Consider the following 27,616-nt stretch of genomic DNA (forward strand, 5'->3'; position numbering starts at 1 on the left):
GAAAATAAAAATCAAATAATTTTAGAGTTTCAGCTTTCTTGACAACTTGATCATTATCTAGCATAAATGTAGTTTGACAATTTTGCCTTAATCATAATAACTGATTTTACAAAAATATCCTTACTAAATTTCTCTTGTATGTACAAACTAAGGACAAAGTTGACAATACACAATAGAAAAACTTTGACCTTGGTTCACACTTTTATAATGTGTATAGATTAGTTCTATTTTATTTTCGTAAAATTTACATCATCTAAAAAACTTTACCTAAAAAAGAAAAGAATCTGAATGCTTGATCAATTTTATTAATATACTTATTTATTAGTAATAAACCAAATCTTCAATTATCATGATATAATTAAAATTAATTTAATTTGAATAAAATGAGAAATTCAATATCCAATAGTTTCTACCTACAATAACATTAGGAACCAATAACGAACGAAAGATTAAAAATAAATTCTTCATATCTTTCATATAAATGTAACTAGAAAATTAACAAGATGATAGATAGTTTAACTTCATATTATGTCCAAATCTTTCATATGTGTCTTTTATTAGTTATTTAGAAACATTATAGTTTGATACATATTAGTCTGATTATCAGTTCTCATTTCATCTCCATCTAAATCGTTCATTTTTTTTTTATCTTTTTAAAGCAAAAACTTGTGTGAGACGGTCTCACGGGTAGTAATTTGTGAGACAGAACTCTTATTTGGGTCATCCATGAAAAAATATTACTTTTTATGCTAAGAGTATTAATTTTTATTGTGAATATCTGTAAAGTTGACCCGTCTCATAGATAAAGATTCGTGAGACCGTCTCACAAGAGACCTACTCCTTTTTTAATGTATGGTGCATGGATAGATAAACATTTTTTAAAAATTTGTTTGAATTCATATTGTTTTGTATATATTATGTTTATTATCATTTGTTAATAAAACATTATTTATAAATTAAATTTTAATTATAGATATATTTTTAATTTATATTATGTCTAATTGATGTGCACGTGATTTATGTTAGTCTCATTAAAAGTATATAAATAAATAAATTATTAAAAAGGTTAATTTTACAACTTGACTTTAAAATTATATCCAAGCTCTGACATTTAATGAACCAGTGTAGATCATACATCGTTTCCAGTTCCCACACACAAATATGAACAGAAGATCTGGGGCTTGCTTGCGTTGTTGCTTGGTGATTTTCGCAGTTGTTTCTGCACTATGTGTGTCTGGCCCGGCTCTGTACTTCAAATTCAACAAGGGTTTGAAATTCAAAGCTTCTTCAGCTTGTCCTCCGTGCGTCTGTAATTGCGCCCCGCCTCAATCCCTTCTTCAGATTGCACCTGGTATGATATCCTCAACTCTCTTGTGGTTTTTCTTGTCCGATTTTCAATCATCGTGGTTTCAGTTTCCGGGTTCATGGGTCATGGTGTGATTTCTTGATTATTTGGTGTTTCTCATTTAAGTCTGTGGTCATATTTTTTTAATCGATTTGTATTATTTCTACGACGATTTCCTCCATACTAGAATGAAAATCTGATCTGGGTATAGCTGGATTTATTACTTCTATCTCATTTTCTGTCCTTCCTTAACCTGGTGTTATTTGTTGCTTATGAGATCACACTCCAAGCTCCAGTAAGTGTGGGTTCTTATTTTCTTGCAGTACAAAGGGGAGCAATTTATTTTCATGTGTTGATTCAATCCTACATTCTTGTGTTGTGCACACGTTTAGTTTGTCTTGCGAGCACCAAAACACAGTAATTGTGTTGGGAAGTGTAGTGCTCGTGAGAACCAACGTGATGCAAGAATGGCCACTAGCATAGTAAATGCCCTTGATTCGTAGCTCACCATTGGTAGGTTTTGGAAGTTAAGAAAGGTTGTTCAATATAACAAATCTGAAAAGATCGCTTCAAGATTTTATGAAAGATGATGCAATTAGATGATATCCCATGTTTTTGAAGTTATTAAAATTAATCTCATTGGATGAGTTGGCATATAGCTTGTACATGGTTATGATTGTTATAGCTTATCACTTCAACGATAATGAAATTAAAGGATAGATGGGACGGGTTTTTGTCTCAACTGTAGCGACCCGGCCCATCGGCTGGTCCTACTCACAGAACTCACTACCCCTGGCAGTAGTGTTCGTGCCTCCCCAGGTTTCGATCCAATGACCTCCAGGACAAGTACATTGATCCTTGAAACCTGGTAACCACTTGAGCCGATGGGCCGGGTCGCTACATCAACTGCAGAATTAAAGCGAAATTAGTACTTTTCCTCTTATATCTTGTGGCTTAAATAACGAGTAGTTTTTCTGAATGACCTTGCAATATTGCTAGAGGGTTCTGAGCAGTGTTGTAATCGTTTTAATTTTATGAAGGTATAACGAAACAGACAAAAAATGGAATAAATCAGGGAATATATAGTAACATAAGGTTTGTGACCTTCCTTTTCTGTCTCTACTTAATTGGTTGTATGCAAGTTTGCAACTAAGTTGTTGCCAGAGGGACAATATTGTCCATTTAAATGAACTCTTGATACTTGAAATAGCATGTTCACTGCATCTTAGCTATCATCCAGACAATCTATAGATCATTATTATCTGCAATCTTACATTCATTCTGTCATGAGTTCTACTGTTTAGTTTCTTTTCGAATTTCATTTCACTCGAAATAGAATTATTGCTGACAAAACTAGTGAACAATTTTCCCCAAAAACCGAATATATTCTTCTGCAAATATTTTATATTTGACTCCAAACTCTAATCCTGTGCCACTCAGTACAAATGCTGTTTCTTATTGTTCACATTTATTATTGTATGGATACCTCACAACAATTTGCTAATGTATAGACAATGAGATTCCATTGATATGGGCCAATTCCAGTAGTCTTCAAGAATATCCTGATGTTTTATACGTTTCTGTGATATGTTCTTTGAAGGAGCTGCATATAAGGATATCAAATGGACCATTTTTTGGCTCATGGGTCTAGACATATATCCGAACCCAGATTGATAAATATTTTATGAAGTCGTGCAATTCTAGAGTAGTTGTTAGACCATGTATCTCCTTTCACACTGTGCATAGTTTGTATTGTATCTTTAATAACTCTGTGAATGGCTTTTATGCGAGATATGAGAAGATTGGCGTGGTTATTCAATTTAATTGTAAAAGATGCATTTACTTGCTATAAATTGTGAACAGCCTCAATCTTAATGTTCGCAGGTTGCAGTAGGAGGATTGAGGGGTGATTGAATCAATATTTTGTTAATCCAACGACATTTGTTGTTACGCCGTTTCGTATCATTTTTAATATGTTGGATTGTCAGAGAACATTTCTGCGTCTTTTTCACGCACTTCTAGTTCTTTTACTTTCATTTCCTACTTCGTTTATTTTTCTTGTCTAATTACATTTTAAAACTCAAATTATTTAATTCCTCTTGTTCTGAATCCGAAAACACGACTTCGTTAATGCTTTCCACTTTGTTTTTCTTTTTCTGCAGGGTTGGCTAATCTCTCTGTTACAGGTAAGGATTGTGTTGAAAGCATCTCTCGTCCCCGCACCCTAACCCCTATCATATCATTTTGAAGCAATTCTGGTAAAATGTGCACTGTACGATGGTAGCAAAGATTCTAAACCATGGCACCAACTGCTTTAATTTCATTTATTTCTTCTTCTTTTGATTGTCTAGTCAACTTCATAGGCTGAAATTACAGCTTTATATCTCTCTTTTGTTTTTGTGTTTTCTGGAAAATAAATGTTTTTTGGAAAATGTATTGGAGCATGTGATATGCTTGTTTGATTTTATTTTCTGAAGTAGAGATTTTTTTCAATTGTAGATATCATATCATGTCGAGTTTAAGTTAGTGATGTCTCATTATAGATGTATAGTTTTTAAATAACATATGTAGTATGTTAGAATTTCAATTATAGTAAAATAATATAGTATTTTTGGGGAGTAGAGAATAGCTAAATTAGAAGGTGGCGAGATTTGAAAATGGGTAGAAAGGAATCGTGGATAGAGAATGAAAATTAAGAGTATAATTTTTGAATTCATTTTCAAGATCGGTGAGGGTATAATAGATGAAACCAAACATGCTCAATGTTATGATCTTTTGATAATTGAATTTCAGTTGGCTAAAGCATAGCTTCTTTTCTGAATCATAAATGAATTGATCAACAAATTTTCATTGACATAGATTGTGGGAAAGATGACCCTGATCTCAAGGAGGAGATGGAGAAGCAATTTGTGGACTTATTATCGGAAGAGCTGAAACTGCAAGAAACAGTTGATGAAGAGAATTACCGACATATGAACCTCACCCTTGGCGAGGCAAGAAGATTGGCTTCTCAATATCAAAGGGAAGCTGAAAAATGCAATATTGCCACAGAAACTTGTGAGGGAGCCCGGGAGCGAGCTGTGGTGCTTCTCACCAAAGAAAAAAAGATAACTTTGCTTTGGGAACGAAGAGCTCGCCAACTTGGCTGGGAAGGTGAGTAAATATAACCATAAGCCATGTATCTAGTGGTCCATGATGAGAATGAAGTACTGAAAGGAAGATTATTCATTGGTAAATCATTTGCTTTTGCTGCCTTCTACTACTTGTATTCTTATGTTTTGGTAGAATGTGCTAAACTGGTGCAATATCATTACTCAAATTCTGAAAGTTGTGGAACTTATCTGCCAATTTGTATACGAGGACTTTTCTATACTAACTACTGGTGATAAACAACATTTTAATTAATACCTATTACTCTGGTCCCATTTACGCCTCAGGGGTTAGCAATAAGAGCATTCCATGTGACTCTTTCTTCTCTATGATTCATTTCCTCGGAGCCTCTTTCATTCGCAATATGTTGTGCACAAGTTTGCGTTAGACGAGACACTGTATGCGTGTAAACATATATAATGCTTCAGTACCATTTATAAATGTGCACATGATTCGGAGAAAACAATTTAATACTAACTAATCGTGGCAAGAAAAATTGGAGAATGTATTACTTAATGTACGTGTCTTTCCGAAGCAATCATATGTTTAAAAAAAAGAAAAAAAGAAAACAGGGAACTTATTTTTTTTAAAAATCCTGGGAGCGACAGCTAGATTTGCCGTCATCACTACAATGCCTTGTTCATAATTTTGGTTACCAAGAAAGAAAGAGTCTACATCTCCTCATGATAGCACCTACAGTACCGTTTTCAACTGCAATTAGATAAGGAAAACAAAGAAAGAAAGAAAAATTCAAGTATTCTACAATGATTCAGAATGAAATTGCAGATTACATATACACAAACTCCAGAAGACAAATTTTGTCGTTTGCACTCCACAAGAAATAGTTGTCCCTGGAGTGCATCAGATGCCTTGTCCGAAAGCATAATCATCAAATCTGAAGTCACAATTTGACGTTGTTTCATCCTGTTCCTACACAAAACACACGAGATATTGGTATTACTCAAGAACTAGAGATATGTATTGATATGACGGGCATGTATAGAATAACATTGTTGCGTTCTAAGTCTACAGTACCCGTTTGATCATTGCATTCATCAAATCATCCAAGGAGTCATAACTTTGATGAACGAAGCCACCTAGCAGCTTTGGTTGCTCCAAAAGGAAGTTCTCATTGGACCTTTCTCTAGATTCCATAGCAGATTTGTCACTCTCGTTTTGCTGCACAAGACTTAAAACACCTCCACTTGATCTGCCATTTACAAACTCGTCCATCTTCGGCTCAAATATTCCACTATTATTGGCCAGACTATGGTTTAAGGGAGAGATGATACCATTTTCCGGATTTTGAGAATTTAAGGAACCAAAAGAATTATTTGGGTTGTGCCTGTAGTTCTGCTTTTGTTCTCCCCATCTCTGGTTCGTGGTTTGATTTGTAGTCTGCGCATCACAGACCAAATCTTGGCAAGACCTCACCCTTGATACTTGAAGTGGCACTGAAGAAGCAACGATGGGGTTGTTCTGAGAATAAGAACCATTTGAAGAGTTATTGTCTCTCATACTATTGAGAGGCAACTGAGGATGACAAGGATTAATAGAAAGCAAAGCATTTGGCTGAATTTTGGGTAATTCAGTGGTGTTTTGCCAGGTCTCATTACATTTACCAGGATCCAGCAGATTCGAGGAACAAGTGATACCAGTATTGAAGGATTCCGGGCTGAAAGAAGCCATGTTATTGGAAGACGGGTTTCCAAATCCCCCAACAAGCACCATGGCATTATTTCCATCACTGTTAAACAAGTTGCTAGAGCCACCAATCCCTGCTCCCGGATCTGTAAATGTATTGGCAGCGGCAAAGATTTTTGAATCATTCATACCATTGAAATTTAGACTGCCTTTTTGTTGTATTTGATCTAGATCCAATGATGGTATCCCTTGAAATAAACTCGGATTTAAACATGGGGATGAGAAGACTGGGTGTGTTTTCCCAATCAAGTTACTCGAGTTTGGGGAATGATTCGGCTGGACTAGAGAAGATTGCGTGAGATTATGAAGGTTCATGTTAGCAGGACTATTTAGTCTCCCGAGTATGCCACTGGTCGCATAAGGTGATAAAGCAACATTTCCAAGTCTTCCTGGTCCAGACATAGCACGAAAATCTCCGAGCCCATCCAATGAACCCATTCGCATGAAAGGGGCAGCCGCCATATTTGCTTGTTGGGCAGTGACGTGGCTGATTCTTTTCAGGTAAAGCCTATACTTCTACAAGAAGTTAAATATATTGAGATAGAATCCTTTTATAATTTTGGTTATACTAGCATGAAGTACGCACTCAAATATTAATTATAAAATAATAACTAACAAATTTAATTTTCTAAAAACACAATTTGAATCATTTTATTATTTATGTGTGTTTAATCTCTTGTCATATTGGATGAATAAATTAATTAAGAACTTATATAACTTACTTTCAAAATTGTTTCCCAAATTAAAATTTGAACTGTTGATTTTATGTTATATAATAAATGATAGTGAGCACAGTACATACAACGAAATGAACTGAAACAAATTTTATATATATATATATGATAGTGAGCACAATACATCCAAACACCATGCATAAGGCAGAATAACTTTTTTTTTTCTCTTTATATATGATAACTTTGTATAAGGCAAAATAACTTAAAAATCAATCAAATTATGGATTTTATCAACGCATAAATCATGATTTACATAAGTGAAGCATACTAAAAAACAAATAATTATCCATTTAAAATCCTATTTTAATAATGGCAAAAACTTGTGGAATACGGTCTCACGGGTCGTATTTTGTGAGATAGATCTCATGTTTGGGTCATCCATGAAAAAGTATTACTTTTTATGCTAAGAGTATTACTTTTTATTGTGAATTTGGTAGGGTTGACCTGTCTCACATGTAAAAATTCGTGAGACCGTCTCATAATAAACCTACTCTTTAATAATTATCGATTTAAAATCCTATTATCGATTTATAATTACATAAGTGAAGCATACTAAAAACAAAATAATTATATAAAGATATTAAAATATCATATGAAAAAACTCTAATACTTTGAAAAATGTTAATAAATGATCATTATAATTATATTTATTATAAGATTATGTTATATTTTGTTTTTACAATAAAATAACTTATGTGTCTTTTAATTACTCATTAATATATCTTTTCATACATTATATATTTAGGATTTTAATTAATGATTGATTTTGACGATCAAATGCATTTAATTTTTTAACTATACAATTTAATAAAATAATCATGCCTATAACATATATATTTGTTATAGATATTTTTTTCAAATTTTCATATATTTTTTGAATTTATACTCTCTTTTAAAATCAAAATTATATATGTATTACATTATAAATTTTCACATGGATAGCTATTATCTCACTTGAAAAAAAATAGACGCAAATATATAATTTTTTTACAATAAAGTAATTTTCATATACATTAGTTAATGAAAAATTATTAAAAATATATATAATTTATATTTTTCATCAAACTTTCATATACGATTCATTGTTATTATTATTATTTTTTGAGAAATTGATTATTCTAGTCCATTTAAAAGTTATAATTTTAAAAATGACCTTTATTACACATTTTGCATTATGTCTTATATAATTAAAAAAAATCTAAAATACCCTTTTTTTTTTGAACACACATGTTCCATTTTCGTGATTCATTTGTTTAATTATCTATTATTTCTCTTTTTGAGAGTTGATTTAACATTTGTTCTGTTTTATTTAATTTATAATATATTAATTTTTTTAATACTACTTACTTAAATCAATAAACATATATTTTAATAAAATTATGAATTGTTAGTTTGAATTAGTGCATACGAAACCACCAAAGTTATAATATTCTAATTAAACCTATAAATTATCGAAAAATCATGACAATATTCAAGTCAAATATTAAAAAAAATTAAAATCAAAATTAGAGCAATCAATTCTAGACAATATATTCTAATGATTTGACATAAACAAAATTGGTAACAGAATGGATTTGACATAGTTCATATACCTACGCACACAGTAATATCAATTTAAAATTAAATTTTTTGCGTAAAAATTAAGTGGGAAAAAAAGGAAATTCATACTTGTTTAAAGAAATAAGATTGATGTGTTTCACGGCCGCCTCTGTACGCACGGAATTGAAGAGATAATAAAATACAGAGTTTGAGATGAAGAAATTGATGGTGAATAAGGTTTAAAAGATAGGAGATATCCATGTAATTTGATATGATAAAAAGATTGTTTTGGTAAATTAATTTAATTGAAGACTAAAATTGATTATAGTAGTTGTATGAAGTCTATTTAAGAAAATCTTTCTTATTTTTTTTATGTATTTGTGTGTGCTTAATTCTTGAAGTGATATAAATTACATAGTGATAATTCATTAGCATTTGTTAGAATTTTACTTATATATCCTCATTAAGTTTTTGGATTTGTATTCATAAGGATGTCATTTTATCTTTTCACAACCGGAAAACAAAGCCATGATCCACACTTTTATATGTATATAGATATAGATTATTTGTAGTTTTAGGTGCAAAATCTAATGGATCACAAGCCATTGAGAATAAAAAATTAGTACCTGGAGATGGCTAGCCACATTTTCCCGAGTAAGCCCTTCAACATTCATCATGTCGAGAATCCTTTTAGGAACAGCTTCTACATTGAGAAATGGAATAAAATAACGGGGACATCGACATGCAAAACAAATTCAGTAAAAAAAAATGAAAAAGGTACAAAGGTGGATGAATTTACTCTCAATTCCTAAATGATTCACGGCTGCAACAAACTTCCGATGAAGCTCAATAGACCAGACTACGCGAGGCTTCTTTTGTGCTCCAGGATCTTCACTTTCATTTTCATCATCTTCTCCATCATCTTCCTCATCCTTTCTTTTTCGATTAAATTTCCCATGCAGATCTTCGTTCCCTGTTGTTGGAGATACATGACCTTCTCCACTGCCTGTCTGAGCATGGACTTGATCAGTGGATGCATTCTGGTTCTTTGAATCAAACTTCTTTCTCCTAAGTACATGTTGCCATATATTCCTCAGCTCCTCAATCCGAACAGGTTTCACCAAATAATCACAAGCACCGTGAGTAACCCCTTTCATTACAAGTTTGGGATCACTATTTGCTGACAACACTGCCACCACAAATGGTCGAAAAAACTCCAAGATCAGAGATTCAGATGAGCTATGATACTGGCAATTCCACACTATATAATAATTGCATATTGACATCTTCGAACAAGAATCAAAACCCGAAAGGAAGCTTCGAACTTGGTCCCAAATCTCTTGTCTATCACGAGAAACAAGGTAAAAAGCAAAAAAAGAACTTACTAATGACAGGTAAATCCATTTCAAGACCAACAAGTTCAAGCAGCTTAAAACCATCCATGTCTGGCATGTGCACATCACTGATAACCAGGTCAAATCTGTCTTTATTTTCCCTCAACATCTTCAATGCCATACGAGCCTGACTCATTGTAGTAACTGCAAGAACCACAAATCAATTTCATGAAAGAAAAATTCAGCCATTAAACAAGACTTAAAATAAAATATGACATTAGAGATGAGCTTGGACATGATTTCGAGTAAAAATGGCATTAAAAGTAAGTAATCTGTATGAAGCACCATAAATTACAACAAATAAATCAAAATTTGTAGAACAAGATTCCAGAGCAATGACCTGGACCATAGTTATTAGAAGCACAATGAGCCCTAAGGCAAAGGGCATTGAGGAGTCTAGGCGCAATGCATTGCAAGTCACACACATTAAATGAGGCATTCTACTCGATACAATGACAGAATCAAAAAATTGAACAAATTACGTCACGTATAACCTAACAAACGCTTTAACGACAATTAAACAAATATTCATTACTCTGCTTGCAAGAATGAATGAATATTTCGCATGTTATGATGTATTTGGCTATTTGCTATCGCCATCAATAAGATGCGCTTAAAAGATGCCTAGAGCATCGAAAGTGCATCAAAGTTGGAACATACAGTTGAGACATGCTAGAGGCGCCAAGGCCGAGCCTCGCGGAGCACAGAGCCTAAATCCGCCCTTTATGGGTTTTTAATACACTCTGGACCAATAGAACTGCTAAACTGAGAATTCAAATTTCATGATTCGAATCATAGTGCAATTCCAAGAAAAATCAAAATTTTAAACCGCAGCACATTTAATGATAAAGAGGGCAGGCTGTCTTGGCTAAGTACAATATCATTCTAGATCCCTAAATTGTTAATGTTAATTAATCCTCTACGAATCAAATAGACGATTCTGGACGTTCCCAGCATTTGGCAACAACTTAAAAGTAAACTTGACAGAATCAAAATATCGGATTTTGGACCTATTTTAAAGGTTCCCTAAGTTCATAATAGATGGCAGTCTACTAATTATCATATTACGAACCAAAAACAAGACTTAAAACTAGGAGAGTAGGAAGCACATAGACATCAATTAACAGAATTAAATGAAATTACAAACCAGAAATTTTCAGATATTGAATAAAAAGGACAAAATGGAAGCTGAACGAGCAGATCAACAAGATATAGAAGCAAACAACATCAGGTGCATCAGGTTATGAAAGAATTCCAGAAGGCATAATTAATTTTAACGTCTGAGGGTTCTGAATCCTGATGACATACTCGAGAATTGGAAGATTTACACACACAAAATTTGAAATACTGAAATATTCATAACCATAACCAAGTCAACCCGGATATTGATGAATGACAAGAATCAATCAACATGACATCAACTAAAATCCAAAGTAATAATAATGATAATAAATCAAGAAATTTCAAAACAAATATAGGATGCCACTCGACAAATCCACTGAACAAGAATCATCAACACAAAACAGATGAAAAACATACCATGGTACTGGCACTTCCTAAGCAAAGTTTCCAGTAACTTCAAGCAAATCGGGTCATCATCAACAGCAAGAACACGCAGTCCCGCTGGAAACATATCAGATTTTTCATGGTCAAGAATAATTTTCTCCACAATCATTTTGCACACCTCACAAAATTCGAACAACCCAGATGGGAAACACGCAGATCAAACCCTAAAGATGGGATCTTTGGCACCGACAGTCACTTTCTTGAACACCCAACACAAGACCCAGATGCCAAAAGGCCTCCTCTAAAATGGAAACTTACCAAGAATCGGCAAGAATCAAAACAGAAACACAAAGTACACCGTGAGTGTGAGTAAATAGAGAGAGACGAGGGAAGGAAAGACTTGGCTTGAGAAAGTAAAATCCGTACGTGTTGACAACGATGGTGATGACTAGAACATAGTTAAAGGTTCCAAAGCAGCAAGGAACCAAATCGTATAACAACTTTCATCACTTTCTTCCTCCCTTCCTATAGTACCACTGTGTGTGTGCGGTTTGTTCTTTTCAACTTTATTACCCTTTTTTCTTAGTGATTATGAATAATGACAAAAGGTTGATGTGTTACATATATATATATAATATAAACAAGGATAGATACACGTATATGTGCGTGTCCAAGTGGGTGTGAATAATGGAGCTTTATGGTGTCAAATAATGGAAGCTTTCTTTATAGTCTGCAACTTTTTTCCTCTCTTTCTTAACTCAGATGGAGCCAGAAGGATGCAATTTTGGAAAGGGAAGACTTTTTTGTTATTATTCACTGTGTCATCCCCACCAAGAGGACCCCGTACACACCCACACTTGGTTCAAGAAATCCTGGCGCTTGATTTCCCTTCATCATATTACTATCTTAAATATCCAATTAATTGTGTATAAATCGGGAGAAATTCCATCTTTAAATATTATTATATTGTTAATCATTAAATTATTTGGTTGTTTCTATATATGCATATATATAAATATATGTATATTTTGGGGATTTAATGCTAATGATGATCCCCATTCACCTTTTATGGGAAATCATTTACAGCAAAAATAAATATTAGGATAATTTGCATTTACCTCAAATATAATTTATGTTTTTATCATTCATTTATTTCTTTTGCATGTTATAATTTTTATATTTGATAAGGGATGTGAGTGTCAGATACATAAAATATAAAGGAGATAAACGCGAATGACTTATAAATATACCCTTACAATGTGTTTTATTTTCAAGAAATAATACTTTGACTCACATTTAAGCACTACCTTGTCTAAAGGCATTTAATGCTGCCATTTATTGAGATTTTGAGAATCTGTTAATTTTTGGACTACGATTTATGCATTGGATCTAATTATAAAGGACAATTTTCAAGAGAAATGTGCGCATCAACATATATTGAAATAAACATTTTCTACGGAATAAGATAAAGTTTAATAAAATATGGAGTAGATTATTAAAAAAAATGAGAAGGTCTCGAGTTCGAGGCTATATAAATCCCCACCCTTGACGACAAAAAAATATAAACGATTTAAGAGCATGTCTCTTGTGAGACGGGTCAACCTACCGATATTCATAATAAAAATTAATATTATTAGTATAAAAAGTAATATTTTTTTATGGTTGACCCAAATAAGAGATCTGTCTCACAAAATACGACCCGTGAAACCATCTCACACAAGTTTTTGCCTAATCATAAATAGATCATTTTGGATAAGGTTACTTTTTTAATGTGTTTTAGTTTTATTTGAATCAACTACAATGTGTTCGTCTGTAAATGATGAGTTCTAAAAAAAGTAGATTACACATAATTAACCGCAGCATAAGTATTGTGACACTTAATTTAACCTACTAATTAATTTTTAAAAAAAATCTTTATGTCATATTCCATGATAAGTCACGTTCGCTAGTGGTTCACAAATCTTTGACTGTCACGCACTAAACATTTTTTTATTGTACAAATTCTTCGAATCAAATCATAAAGAAAATTGTGATTATATATACCTATTTAATTATATGATGCATATACCATGCATCACCGTGCTAAATAATATAAAATATATTAAAGATATATATTCTTTGTATCTTTATATAATAGTCAATCCAAAACTTTACATCCATAATCTTTGAATTTGATGGTATGATTGATAAGGACATCGATTTCGATCCAATGCGATATCGGCTTCGAGTCTTGTGAATAAGGTGAGCTTTCTCCGCGATGATCCGGCCAACTTTATTTCTTGATTAGCTTGAGCTTATTATCTCTTGAAAGTTGAAAGATGTAGGCAAAAAATTTATTCCAAGAGAAGTTGAGATTTGCGAGATCCAAGAGGTCTTTTCACGAATGAAATGAATATNCGCCTCATTTTATATATGATACATCTGTTTATACAAGGAGGAGCTTTCAAAATCTTTATAATTAAGTTGCATTTAATTATTATTAATTTTTACAACGTGACTTCGACTTAAATGACCCTATATTCTCTTTTTTTTAGAGTTACTATGTAATTCTTTCATCCCATGGATATTCTCAACATTGTGTTATATCGTACCGTATCAAAAATTATATATCATATATCGTACATAAAATTACGGTAGAAGAAAATTTTTATACCGATACACAAAATTACGGTATATACAAAATTTTTATATGACTATCATATGAATTATACTGAAATTGTATGATATACCAAGATTTCAGTACGATATCATTATATACCGTTTTATACTGAAGAAATCTTATATTTTAAAATTTTTTAAAATTTATTGTTTAAAAATATTATATATTTTTTAAATTTCTATATATTGTTTCGGTATTTCGGAATTCCGGTATAAACCAAAATTTTCAAATTTCATATTGTTATCATACCGAAAAATTCGATATTGTTACCGTCTCGTAGCGAAATCTTCGATATACCGAAAATTCGATAAATTTGGTATTTTTCTGTACGATAATCTCGGTATATCAAAAATTTGGTATTTTTCTCACCCCTAATTCCCAAATCATTCCTTATATGCATGTTAATTTTAATTAATAACTAGTGCACTAGCGCATGCATTGTGTGCTTATATAATCTTTTTCTTATAATTAATTCAATTTATATTCAAATATGAGTAATAAAATATCATAATAGTAAGTAACAAAAGGGTCAAATAAATATATTTAAATGTGAGTTTTACTAAAATATGTGTTTAATTATTTTATTGCATGATTATTGCATGGATATGAGGTTTAGTTCATAGTTTATTTAAAGTTTCATGCATTAGGACTTTAAGTTGTATTTCGCACTCAAACGAGAAACGGAGACCGAGAATATTTTTCCTAAAGGGGTTGTTGGGGAGTCGAACCGAGCTATGGTGCAGTCCCTAAAGGGGTTGAGACGTGGTCTAAGAGGGCTCAAGCATGGCTGGTCATGTTTTAGGGGTCAACTCTTCTTGTGCAGAAATTTTCCAGCAGCTGTTCGATCGTTTTCGAGGGCCTTAGGTGGTCTGATTTAGGTTGTTAAGGGGTTGGTAGGGTGTGTATAAGAGGTGGTTAAAATTTGGGAAAGTTTGGTTAAGTTTCGATATTATTCGGGTTAAAACCGGGACCCCGGTCCAAGTTTTAAAACAAATCATATAAGTTATGAAACGGGCTCGGGGTTATGTCTAGGAATCGATTGTATATATGTGTTGAGGTTTTTTAAGGAGTTTGGTTGGCTTCGGGTCGAAATTTTGAGTTCTAGGGGTAAAATGGCCAATTAAGGTTTCTAGGGACAAAATGATCATTTTGCACCTAGGTCGAGTTAGCAGTCCTGGTAGCGCCCTGATCACAATTTGACATGTTTTAAATATTTATGTTACCACGAACATGACTTTTTATTGAAATATGAAAAATATACTGGATGCTTGATTTTAAGGAAATTTACGTATGCACATGATTTTTATAATTGATGAATACGATAACATGTTTTTGGAAGAAGGGAGTTGGTTGTGACTGATATGACGATACGATAATACGATGATATGTAAGGCCAAGACTCAGTAGATGGGTAATACTGTCGCTGATGTCCCCGTCACTGGGTATCGTGGTTATACGTAGATGGATCCATCGACTAATACGATGATACGAAAATCACAACTAATTAACCAAATTAATTCAAATAAATTAAAGAAAATGAATACATACATGCTGATATGTTGAGACATATTTTAGACACGTTATGCTTTGATACGATACCCACCCCTAGACCTTAATTTCTTACATTATTATGTACCAACTGTGCGTCATTAGGATTATTTTATTTCCAAACAAGAGTGTCAGTAAATATTTTATGTGCACATATCGTGCACTATTCTTGCACATTAGTTGCACGATTATTGCACACAAGTTCCAGAAAATCTTGTCCAAATTTACCAATGTAAACTTAATTACAATTGTATACAGACAACTTCATACAACACACGACTTTGCTCAATTTAAGAAATAATTAGTTCATGTAGCCGTAGGCTTCTACAAAGAACAGTTCTCGATTAACAAAATAATTAAATAAGTCAATTAACTCCAACGCCTCCTCAAGCAGGTTTCCTAGTCTTTATTCACATATGGAACGTCCATTGCTACATGGGGTTGGCTGCAAAGACAGAGAAGATCAGTCAATAAGAACAACGTAATTCAAAGAATTTCTTGTGCAAATATAATGATGGCTGAAATTTAGACTGTAGAATTACTCGAACTTTCTGCTTCCGGCGCACCATGTTCCGAAAAAGGATCTCCATGTGGGACAATGCTGCAATGACATAAGAGTTTCAATTTCTAACATTGAATCAAGACTTCCATAGTACTAAACCAAGCAAGATAACACCACAAAACCTTATGTCTCTTGTTTGTCACGTGATGAAGAGCCAGCTCGCCTTTTCGCAACATGATAATCAACAAATCGTACCGGGGGTTGAAACGAAAACTGAGATGTGGTGACACCGTCTTGTGCAAGCTGCGGATGCTCACCAAGGTACCTGTACAAATGCTGAAATTAATCATCAAAATAGATATTCCCAACTTAATGACATATATATATAGTGAATAAGTTATTTAGTTAGCGTTTTAAGATCAGAGCATACCGACTAAGTTCCACCATTGAACGTAATCTCTTGTTGGACGGTGTCACATAATACACGTCAGCGAATTTCGTGCCTCCTTCCGCTCGAGCTCTTATAATTCGTTGCCATCCCTTAGGAGTCCGAGGAATGTTGGGCTTGTCCATTGCCCATACCCAGTTTTGATCCTCCCGTTTGACATCAGATTCCTTCACGCATGATATATCAGGTCTCCACTGCCTGGCTATATCACACATGAAAGGCTGTTCATTGATTGTCTCTCTTATTTCCTCGTATTTCTCCTTCGACGGGACGAGCCTCCACTTTGAACATGAGGCACACTGGACTGTATATGTCGTGACAGATTCCCAAACCTTATTTGCCGAGCTGCTTGAACTTTGTTCCATTTTGAGAACTGCCAATAAAAAGGGAACAATATTCTAAAGTGTCAGTGTGATGATTGTGCATTTTATTGAAAATCAGTGAACAAGTTACGAACCTTAAAAAAATAGAATTAGACCTGGATACAAAAAAACCTAACTAAATTTCACACAAGCGAAAACCTAGTTTGAATATAGAGTGAATAAACGTACAAATATTTCTGGAAAACCGCAGAACAAGTTAATCGAAAAATAACGAAGATTGAAATAAGCATTTCCTTTGGAGTGTATGCTGTCAAAAGGGTGTTCCCGAAGCATGATCAATGCAAATATTTCTCCCGTGGGAAATCTTCAAATATAGCATTTTCCTACTTTTTCCTGAATAAATGTCATTTGTTGTAACAAGTTACAAACTCTTTCACTTATTAGAGTTCATTAAGATCTTGCTCAATACATAGAAAATGGACAAAAATAAGGTATAGCTTTTTGCGTTAGTGGCATATATGCGTAAGATGGTAATAAATCTTGGATGAAGAAAAATAACAAGGTCCATATGGACAATCATTAACATTGTTTAAATTAACCAAAACTTTGTTTCATCATATAATTACCAATGAAATTAAGTTTCTAGGAAAGCAACAGAAAACACGAGAAAATAAATAAGCCTTGACTATCAAGAAACCAAAAAACAAATAATCAGCTGGAAAATATTATCTGACAACATCAATGCAAGCTTTACATGATCTTCGACATGTCAAACAAATGTGCTGCCTGTTCCCCTTCTTAAGTGGAATATTTGGGCATGTTTTGCAAGAACTAAACCACGCAAAAGATTTGTTGAATCGAAATGCAGCATGAGAATATCAATGCCAACAAGTTCTTGAAAACTTTATGACCAAATAAAAAAGATAAGACTTTCAGGCTAATGATTTCTGTATAATTTTTAAAAATTTCAAGGCCTTTTCACTGTATATTGTTGATGCTTAAGAATGACAAGTTTGCTACAGCAGTGTATGGTAAAACAAAGAACAGTTTGAACAAACATAAAGGCAAATTAGATCATGAAACTTCAGAAGAAGTACTCACATAAAAAACTGGAACACACTAAATTGTCACTCGTTAGTTCGAATACCCCACTGAATAACTTAAGAAAGAGCAAAACTGATTGCTGAGCACTGAAGACAAAAGGCTAGCTAACGTTTAAAATAGAACAAAAATCGATGGTAGATAGTGATCGCATAAATTCAATAGGAGTGTTTTGCGTAATCTATGGTTTTGCTAAAATCGCTTCGGATAAAATTATAGGAAACGCTTTTAAACCGTTCTTATGTGTTCATCAACCGAAGTGGTTTTCAACCAGTACAAAAACTCAAGTAATGGGAGCGGTTTAAACCATATGGACCGGGTACGAAAGCTTTAAGTTAGTATATATGTAATGATACATACAGCCGCACGCGGATGCATGTGCCTGCTCAATACATTGCTCTTCATTTAACCTTGATCTTTGCTGACAATTAAACTGACGAGAAATCTGTAACATTAAATTCCCCATAATTTTCATGCCAAAGGTGCAAACTTTTCCCATGAAACTAGACAACTCCATTTATATTCAATCCAAATGACTAGGTCTGCCATGAATCTTACAATCATATCCTATTGCATATGATAAAACTATCATCAAATTTTCATTTACCACGAAAAGCGTACATGCAAATTGACAAATATAAAATGCAGGATCGAAACTCGAAGCGCACACGTTCATGCAAAAACGAGCAATCTGAAGACACAAATCAACAAGGAAAATAAAGAAAAATCAAACCTATGGTTATAATAATCTAGGCAATAGAAAATTTGATTCGTACACAGTAATTTTATTAGTGTCAAATATTGTATTTTAGTAATTATTCAAAAGAACACATCCTTCAAACAAAGACAAACAAAAGATAAAAGAAAGAATAAAAAGCACTATTCAACAAATCCGTGTGCCGATGATTTTACCAGACATAAAATCACACACTAGAATGCGTGCCTAGGCGATCAATAAAATGATGAGTGAATTCATCCGCCAAGAAAAAGAAAGAAAGAACATCCACACAAAACAACGAGTTAATCAAGAAAAAGCCCAACAGTGATAAATGATGGAACACGTACGTAAAAGGAGCTGGAAAGATACCACCACTAATTAGATCAAGGAGCTGGAAAGATACCACCACTAATTAGATCAGATGAGAAATGGCGTGGTTTCTCCGAAACTCGTCTCCCAAGAGGAACGTGTGTGCTGGGTCTTCGAATGATTGAGGGACAGAACTCAGAAAGCTAAAGTGGGAGTTCTGGCTAGGGTTTGCTATTAGGGTTAGTGTAGGCGAGGAAAGCAAGGAGAAGCGAAAAGGTACTGTGTAATTTGACTAACACCACATTTGTGCTTTTGAGTGGGCTAAAAATATTTTATTTGTAGAGGAATGCTATTTTAATTATTAAAAATTTCATTTATGATATATATTAATATTATGTTATTATTATTAAGATAAAAGAATTTTTTAATGAAATAAAAATATAAAAGAATTGTTGAACTAATATAATATAAATTTAGTACTTGTATGGTTATTTGGAACAATAATAAAATAAATTTTTGATCTATTAACAGCTTGCTCTATTTTGAGTGTTAGTCCACTACTAACTCTTCAAACTTTGGTCTTTGTGTATTAATTTATAATTTTCGACTATTTTATTCTAAATATTGTATTGGCGTTGAACAAGAATAATTTTTGGTGTCACATCAAAATTTTCTAATGTTTTATCAGCATTTTCAGGTATCATGTGCATTAATATTTATTGGTATCATATCAACATTCCGGTAAAATAGTAGTGAAAGCCCAAAAAAATAATGAGTTGAACAAAAACCAAATTTTAAATATTTAGTGTGCAAAACCTAAATTTGGACAAGTTAATTGACAAAAAAAGTTATTTTTCCTTCAAACGACCATAAACTGGGAAATTATTTAGAATGAAGCATTCGGGATCTTAGAATTCTTTGTATGATAAAGTGAGAAGTATAAATGTCAACACTCTAATGAACGAAATGAATAATTTATCACGTCCACAAAAATCATATCAAACATAATATTATTTTATCGACATATATTACATTTCTCTATCGATAATTTTTTTAATCATTGATTTAGTAATCATTCAATAATCTCATGTTCCAAACCAATCCAAACCAAGCGTTTCCTAAAAGGTTATATTTATCTAAAGTGAATAGTTAACATTTTGTTTTCCTCATATTTCATCGTACCTCCTTCAAATATCATTTTAGTATTTTTTAAAACAAGAATATGTTTATTTATTCCGCTCTAGAACTCAAATTAAACGTCAGATCCACGAATCAATTATGACATTTCATTAAAAAAAATCCGTTTTTGAAAAGGCCCCTCACATCATCGCAAAAAAAAACAGTGATAACACAAAAATAATTTACATAAATAAATTAATTAAATATTTTAAAAAGTAAAATATATTGGACATAGGCAAATTTATATTATTCATATATTATATTACGCGTACACAATGTACTTGAAACTTCTATGCATGAGTACTGTATGGATTATACAGTAAAGTTTTATTTTGAATTGCACGTATTAAAAATTCACTTAAGCAAAATCACAATCTCTTTTTAAAAAAAATAAAAAAATTTAGTCCGTTGGCTTCTCCAACCAAACAAACTCTTAGTCAAACCATGGAATTAATACTAAATTTACATGTTTCAAAGAATAAATAAGTCACTGCGACTATTTTTATTGAGTAATGCCACATGTACAACCAAATTTGTACAACAATTCTTACAACACAAAAAATTTAATACAAAAATTCTATTTATCATTATCTCATGATAAATTCATGCAAAATCTCACGATATAATAACAAAATCTCACGATTTAATTGTTGTAAATATCGTCGTACGATATTTTGGTTGTACCTTTAGCATTATTCATTTTTATTTCCAAACAAGTAAAGATGATTTCGCGCAAGAGAAAATCAATCAAAATTACCCATGCACATATCTTGCACTATCATACACAAAATGTGCACGGTAATTGAACAATTTGCACAGTCATTGCAAATAAACTCCAGAATATATGTTGAAATATATTATTTAAACTCACAATTACTGATAATATATACAAGTTGATATGTTTTGGATATAAGCCCGATTTAATACAAGACGATTTTACAAATATATATTCTCGACTGACATAATAATTGAAGAAGTTAAACCCCACCATGATCGTACTGCCTGACTAGCTATATATATCACACGTGAAAGTCTGTTCATTGATCGTTTCTCTTATTTCCTCATGTTTCTCCTCCGACGGGACGAGCCTCCACTTCGAACATGAGGTGCACTGGACTGCATGCATATGCAGTGACAGATTCTCAAACCAAACCTTATCTGCCAAGCTGCTTGGATTTCTTTCCATTTCGAGAACTGCCAATAAAAATGGAACAATATTATTCTAAATGTCAGTGTAATTGTTCCACATTTATATTGGATATCAGTGATCAAGTTACTAACTATAAATAATAAGAGAAATAGACCTGGATAACGAAAACCTAACTCGATTGTGTTGGAACATAATCGAGTGGGGCTTGTATATTTAATTAAATGTGTTTATTGATTGTTATCTTAAAAGTTGAAACCCAATCGAGTGATCTACTTGAGTTATATTTTTCGGGTTTCGAGCATAAAATTTAAATATGGATATTATTTATTTAGAGACTTGTCTTCTCATAATCATAAATTCTAGAAGAGTGCATATTGATCTGGAAGATTTCAACGTTCGTATCTTCGTCAAACATATATCGTTATGGATTGAGGTATGCTTAAGTTATATATATTGTTATTAGATCATCGCTTTAGATTTGTGTTCAAATCTATCAGTGCGATCTCCATGTCTATCTAGCTATCTATTCAGATCTTTGGTTATGTTTATGAATTTATATTTGAGTTTAATAAAACCTTGAACATTTTGATTACTATATTTTAATATCTGGTTTTGGGTTTGTTGAATTATTAGATCTAAACAAATTGAGAAATTTTAACTTGGTTTCTTCGATCTCCGGTTTCATAGAAGGAAGAGATTTTCTGATTTTGAATAGCATATTTTCGAATTTCCATATTTTATTTTTATTTAAAAAAAGGGAAATTCGAATTTAGGGCTTAGGCTGCCAGAATTAATGCATAATGGGCCAAGCCACAGCTGATTTCTGGCGAAGTTTTTTGAGATGTCTTTTTTTTTTTTTTTTTTTTTTTTTTTTTTTTTTTTTTNGTTGTTCAAATTTCGGATAAAACCGAAAATCGAAACCAAAAAAACCAAACGATATTTGGTCAATTTATTTTTGGGGTTTTTTTGGAGACGTCACAACGATAAATTTATTATTGGGTCGGATGTCTGAAATTTTAAATGGATTGATTGAAGCAACATGTCACCAAAGCGACATCTTTTCTGTAGAATAATTTAGTTAAAATATTAAGATGATCGTAGTATTAATCGACATAGATGAAATTTAATATTTGGTCGGATTATATAAACACCAATGATAATGAATGTGTGACGATTAAATTTTCCATGTGGCAATTGATTGGTCCAACTGTAGACCAATTGTTTAACATGACTAATTGTCCATATTCGATCAACACACCGAGAGTAACACTTTCAAGTTAAATTTTTTTTTATTTTATCTAAAGACAAAATATTAATGTTGTTCTATGTATATCGTGATGGGTTGAATTTATCAATTATTATAACGGATTTTTATATGATATATTTTGTCCTTTTTTTTTTTTTTAGCTATCGCTTGTCCTTATATTATATCTGCTAATGTCAATTAAATTCCTATGTTGAATGGGAATAACTTCAAGGATTGGAAGGAAAATGTTATGATTATCCTCAGGGTATAGATTTAGAACTTGAACAAAAGATTGAACAACATGGTGTTCTTACAGATAAAAGTTCTATTGAAAAAAATGAGATTTTGATAAGTGAAATCGTTCAAATCGCATGAGTCTAGTGATAATGAAACTCGCAATTCTGGAAAATTTTAGGGGCACTATGTCCAATAAGGTTACACCTCCTAAGGAGTTTCTCTAGGAAATTGAGAAACGATTTGCCAAGAATGATAAGGTTGAAACTAGCAAGCTTTTAACAAGCTTAATTTCAATGAGGTACAAGGCAAAGACACATAAAGGAGTACATCTAGAGATATTTCATCTTGCTTCAAAATTTAAGACACTAAAGTTAGATCTATGAGAGGATTTGCTTGTGTATTTGGTTTTGATTTCTCTTCCTGCACAATTCAATTAGTTTAAGGTCAGTTATAACTGTCAAAAGAAGAAATTGACTCTAAATGAACTAATTTATTAACGTGTGTAAGAAGAAAAAAGTTGAAGCAAGAAAAGACATGAAGTGCTAATTTGTCTGCCCGTGGTTTTTACCTTAATAATTTTTAGGGGTTTTTCACGTAAATCTCGGTGTCCAGTTTATTCTTTATTTTTGTGTTTTATTATCTCAAATTCTGCACGTGGGACCAACAAGTGGTATCAGAGACTTGGTTTAAAATTTTTTAAAATTCTGAGTATGCTCTGTGGTTGCAGCCTAGACTGATCTTCCACATCAAAAAAGATTTTTTGAGATTTTTTATTTAAGGCATGATAATTTTCTCCAGTCTACTAAAATTGTTGTAGACATAATAGCGGGCAGGTACCAGATAGCAAAGTTCAACGGAAGCAATTTTATGCTGTGGAAAATAAAGATAAAAGCAGTTTTAAGAAAGGAGAATTGCCTGGCAGCTATTGGAGATAGACCGATGGAGATTACGGATGATGGAAAGTGGAATGAGATGAAGACAACGTTGTTGCCAATTTACACTTGGCTATAGCAGACGAAGTATTGTCAAGTATCTCTGAGATAAAAACAGCAAAAGTTATCTGGGATACTCTGACAAAGATGTACGAGGTCAAGTCGCTACACAACATGATTTTCCTAAAAAGAAGGCTTTATACTCTTCGGATGGCGGAATCCTCATCGATGACCGACCATATCAACACACTAAATACTCTATTTGCCCAACTCACTTCCATGGGGCATAAAATAGGGGAAAATGAACGTGCGGAGCTTCTACTTCAAAGTCTACCAGATTCATATGATCAACTTATCATCAACATTACCAACAATATTCTTATGGGCTTTCTAAAATTCGACGATGTCTTAACTGCGGTTCTCGGAGAAGAAAGTCGGCGCAAGAATAAGGAAGATAGGTTGGTAACCTCGAAGCAGGCAGANAGTTGCAGAAGGCAGACACAAATTTGGTGACACATGGATTATGGATTCAGGAGCGACGTGGCACATGACGTTTCGGAGAGAATGGTTTGATCATTATGAACCAGTCTAAGAAGGATCGGTATTCATGGGAAATGATCATGCCTTGGAAATCACTGGGGTCGGTACTATCAAAATTAAAATGTTTGATGGCACCATTCGCACCATACAGGAGGTACGACATGTGAAAGGACTGACGAAAAATCTTTTGTCCTTGGGGCAATTGGATGACATCGGGTGCAAAACTCGTATCGAGAATGGGATCATGAAAATTGCGAAAGGCGCGCTTGTGGTTATGAAGGCGGAAAAGGTTGCTGCAAATCTGTATGTACTTTTGGGAGAAATGCACAAAGATGCAGAGCTAGCTGTTGCATCAATTGGTTCAGGGGAAGAATTAACAGTGTTATGACATAGAAAGCTCGGGCATATGTCAGATCGGGGGTTAAAAATTCTCTCAGAACGGAAGCTGTTGTCGGGACTTACAAAAGTGTCACTACCCTTTTGTGAGCATTGTGTTACCAGTAAACAACACAGATTAAAGTTTGGCACTTCTACTGCTAGGAGCAAAAGCATGTTGGAACTGATTCATTCGGATGTTTGGCAAGCACCGGTTGTATCCCTAGGAGGAGCGAGATACTTTGTCTCGTTCATTGATGATTTCTCTAGGAGATGTTGGGTGTATCAAATCAAGAAGAAATCAGATGTTTTCCAGATCTTCAAAGATTTCAAAGCGCGGGTTGAACTTGATTCTGAGAAGAAAATCAAGTGTCTGAGGACTGACAATGGAGGAAAATATACCAGTGACGAATTTGATGTATTTTGTCAACATGAGGGCATCAAAAGACAATTCACAACGGCTTACACACCTCAACAAAATGGAGTGGCGCAGCGGATGAACAGAACCTTGTTGGACAGAACAAGAGCTATGTTGAGGATTGCGGGTCTAGACAAGTCATTTTGGGCGGAAGCAGTCAAAACCGCTTGTTATATTATCAATCGTTCTCCTTCAGTGGCGATTGATCTGAAGACTCCGATGGAGATGTGGACAGGGAAGGCGACAGATTATTCTCATTTGCATACATTTGGAAGTCCGGTGTACGTTCTGTACAATGCGCAAGAAAGATCGAAGTTGGATTCGAAATCCAGAAAATGTATCTTCTTGGGTTATGCTGACGGAATAAAGGGGTTTCGCTTGTGGGATCCTACTGTCCACAAGCTTGTCAACAGCAGGGATGTTATCTTCGAGTAAGATAAAGTAAAGGGAGACAAAGGCACACAGAATTCAGAAACTACTATATTTCAGGTGGAAAATAAGACGGACGAAGGTCAAGTTTCTTGTGAAACAATACCAGAGCACGAAGAACAAGAACAAATTGAGTCTGAAGTTTCCAATGTGAGACAGTCAACTCGAGACAGAAGACCACCAGGTTGGCTTTCAGATTATGTCACTGAAAGCAATATTGCATATTGTCTATTATCAGAGGATGATGAGCCATCGAGTTTCCACGAGGCTACTCAAAGCTCGGATGTATCTTTGTGGATGATAGCAATGCAAGAAGAGTCGGAGGCATTAGACAAGAATAAAACTTGGGATCTTGTTACACTACCACGCGGAAGGAAAGCCATTGGAAATAGATGGGTCTATAAGATCAAGCGTGATGGAAATAACCAAGTGGAGCGGTATCGTGCTAGATTGGTGGTAAAAAGGTATGCTCAGAAAGAAGGCATTGACTTTAATGAGATATTTTCTCCTGTGGTTCGGCTTACAACAGTCAGAGTGGTGTTGGCATTGTGTGCGGTGTTTGACCTACATCTAGAACAGCTAGATGTGAAAACGGCGTTTCTTCATGGAGATCTTGAAAAAGAAATCTATATACTACAGCCAGAAGGTTTTGAGGAAAAAAGCAAAGAGAACTTGGTTTGCAGGTTGAACAAATCTCTGTACGGTCTCAAACAGGCGCCGAGGTGTTGGTACAAGAGATTTGATTCCTATATCATGAGCCTTGGATACAACAGACTGAGTGCAGACCCTTGTACGTATTTCAAGATGTCTGGTGATGATTATATTATTTTGCTGTTGTATGTGGACGACATGTTGGTAGCAGGCCCCAACAAAGATCATGTCTAAGGATTGAAGGCACGGTTGGCTAGGGAATTTGATATGAAGGACTTGGGACCAGCAAACAAGATTCTAGGGATGCAAGTTCACCGAGATAGAAGTAACAGAAAGATTTGGCTTTCCCAGAAAAATTATTTGAAGAAAGTCTTGCAACGCTTCAACATGCAAGATAGTAAGCCAATATCAACCCCTCTTCCTGTTAACTTCAAGTTATCCTCCGAGATGTGTCCTAGCAGTGAAGCAGAGAGGATGGAGATGTCTCGAGTACCATATGCATCAGCAGTGGGAAGTTTGATGTTCGCTATGATCTGTACAAGACCAGACATTGCTCAAGCAGTGGGAGCAATTAGTCGGTATATGGCGAATCCTGGACGAGAGCATTGGAGCACTGTTAAGAGGATCCTTAGATATATTAAGGGTACCTCAAATGCTGCATTATGTTATGGAGGATCGGATTTTACACTCAGGGGCTATGTCGATTCAGATTATGCTGGTGATCCTGATAAGAGGAAATCTACTACTGGTTATGTGCTTACACTTGCAGGGGGAGCAGTAAGCTGGGTTTCAAAAGTGCAGAAAGTTGTAGCGTTATCTACAACAGAGGCAGAATATATGGCAGCTACTCAAGGTTGCAAGGAGGCAATATGGATTAAAAGGTTATTGGAGAAGATCGGGCACAAACAAGAAAATGTTTCTTTGTTTTGTGACAGTCAGAGTGCCTTGCACATCGCAAGAAATCCAGCCTTTCATTCCAGGACTAAACACATTGGAGTACAATTTCATTTTGTGCGGGAAGTAGTAGAGAAAGGAAGCGTGGATATGCAGAAGATCCATACAAAGGATAACATAGCCGATTTTCTGACCAAGCTAGTGAACATTGAAAAGTTTGAGTGGTGTAGATTCTCAAGTGGTCTAGCGGAAACGTAAGCAGCAGGGAATGGCAAGATTGAAAGGATGTGTGGAGATGTGTTTGATTCTCAATCAAATCTCCAAGTGGGAGAAATGTCGGTTGAAAAGTCAGAAAAGGCAGCTGATTAGACAAAAGAAAAAAAAATGTGGGTTGTTTGATTGTTTAAAGACGGAAGACGCGTATAAAACGCGTCTTCACACGGACAAGGGGCTCTATAAATAGAGCTCCCCCCTTCATTCTGAAATTATCCCTTTTTCGAGTTTTCTCTCATCTTATAATATTCTATAATATTTGTGAGGTGCTTGTTCTCCTGTATTAAGAGAGTGTGTTCTCTTTGGAAACAC

At 33.9% G+C, this 27,616-nt stretch overlaps 3 protein-coding genes across 6 annotated transcripts; 1 reads left to right on the plus strand and 2 right to left on the minus strand.

Annotated features, from left to right (window-relative positions):
- The first annotated feature begins 1,084 nt into the window (after positions 1–1,084).
- LOC140983972 (uncharacterized) lies at positions 1,085–4,721 on the plus strand. Of its 2 annotated transcripts, XM_073451122.1 has the most exons (3): positions 1,085–1,351; positions 3,508–3,531; positions 4,205–4,721. In XM_073451122.1, exons 1-3 carry the CDS (start codon positions 1,162–1,164, stop codon positions 4,504–4,506), a joined length of 516 nt encoding a protein of 171 aa, XP_073307223.1. In that variant the 5' UTR covers positions 1,085–1,161; the 3' UTR covers positions 4,507–4,721. The 2 variants fall into 2 exon arrangements, with proteins under 2 accessions (XP_073307223.1, XP_073307226.1); XM_073451125.1 differs by lacking the exon at positions 3,508–3,531.
- Positions 4,722–5,127: 406 nt separating this feature from the next.
- On the minus strand, positions 5,128–12,147 carry LOC140983955 (two-component response regulator ARR12-like). Of its 2 annotated transcripts, none has more exons than XM_073451113.1 (6): positions 11,406–12,147; positions 9,858–10,010; positions 9,272–9,661; positions 9,099–9,175; positions 5,531–6,715; positions 5,128–5,419 (listed from the first exon to the last, which is right to left on the minus strand). In XM_073451113.1, exons 1-6 carry the CDS (start codon positions 11,539–11,541, stop codon positions 5,357–5,359), a joined length of 2,004 nt encoding a protein of 667 aa, XP_073307214.1. In that variant the 5' UTR covers positions 11,542–12,147; the 3' UTR covers positions 5,128–5,356. The 2 variants fall into 2 exon arrangements, with proteins under 2 accessions (XP_073307214.1, XP_073307211.1); XM_073451110.1 differs by having other exon boundaries at positions 5,128–5,425; positions 11,406–12,146.
- Positions 12,148–15,805: 3,658 nt separating this feature from the next.
- On the minus strand, positions 15,806–19,211 carry LOC140959940 (methyl-CpG-binding domain-containing protein 2-like). 2 transcript variants are annotated; one of them, XR_012172081.1, is made up of 5 exons: positions 19,075–19,211; positions 16,512–16,902; positions 16,264–16,406; positions 16,122–16,180; positions 15,806–16,024 (listed from the first exon to the last, which is right to left on the minus strand). XR_012172081.1 is itself a non-coding variant. In XM_073418081.1 (4 exons), the coding sequence occupies exons 2-3, from the start codon at positions 16,892–16,894 to the stop codon at positions 16,265–16,267; spliced, it is 525 nt and encodes a 174-aa protein (XP_073274182.1). In that variant the 5' UTR covers positions 16,895–16,902; positions 19,075–19,211; the 3' UTR covers positions 15,806–16,180; position 16,264. The 2 variants fall into 2 exon arrangements, 1 of the variants encoding a protein (XP_073274182.1); XM_073418081.1 differs by having other exon boundaries at positions 15,806–16,180.
- Between the last annotated feature and the right edge of the window lie 8,405 nt (positions 19,212–27,616).

This window comes from Primulina huaijiensis, chromosome 1 (genome assembly GCF_012295235.1).
Source record: "Primulina huaijiensis isolate GDHJ02 chromosome 1, ASM1229523v2, whole genome shotgun sequence".
Lineage (NCBI taxonomy): Eukaryota > Viridiplantae > Streptophyta > Magnoliopsida > Lamiales > Gesneriaceae > Primulina > Primulina huaijiensis.

What these genes read in the sequence shown, in the direction of transcription:
- LOC140983972 (XM_073451122.1), top strand. Translation starts at nt 1,162, where the DNA reads ATGAACAGAAGATCTGGGGCTTGCTTGCGTTGTTGCTTGGTGATTTTC. An exon ending in CCTTCTTCAGATTGCACCTG is followed by an intron (nt 1,352 to 3,507) that starts GTATGATATCCT and finishes CTTTTTCTGCAG; the next exon opens with GGTTGGCTAATCTCTCTGTT. An exon ending in GGCTAATCTCTCTGTTACAG is followed by an intron (nt 3,532 to 4,204) that starts GTAAGGATTGTG and finishes TCATTGACATAG; the next exon opens with ATTGTGGGAAAGATGACCCT.
- LOC140959940 (XM_073418081.1), bottom strand. Translation starts at nt 16,894, where the DNA reads ATGGAACAAAGTTCAAGCAGCTCGGCAAATAAGGTTTGGGAATCTGTC. An exon ending in TCAATGGTGGAACTTAGTCG is followed by an intron (nt 16,407 to 16,511) that starts GTATGCTCTGAT and finishes GCATTTGTACAG; the next exon opens with GTACCTTGGTGAGCATCCGC.
- LOC140983955 (XM_073451110.1), bottom strand. Translation starts at nt 11,541, where the DNA reads ATGATTGTGGAGAAAATTATTCTTGACCATGAAAAATCTGATATGTTT. An exon ending in TAGGAAGTGCCAGTACCATG is followed by an intron (nt 10,011 to 11,405) that starts GTATGTTTTTCA and finishes TGGTTCTTGCAG; the next exon opens with TTACTACAATGAGTCAGGCT. An exon ending in AATGGATTTACCTGTCATTA is followed by an intron (nt 9,662 to 9,857) that starts GTAAGTTCTTTT and finishes TTGTGGTGGCAG; the next exon opens with TGTTGTCAGCAAATAGTGAT.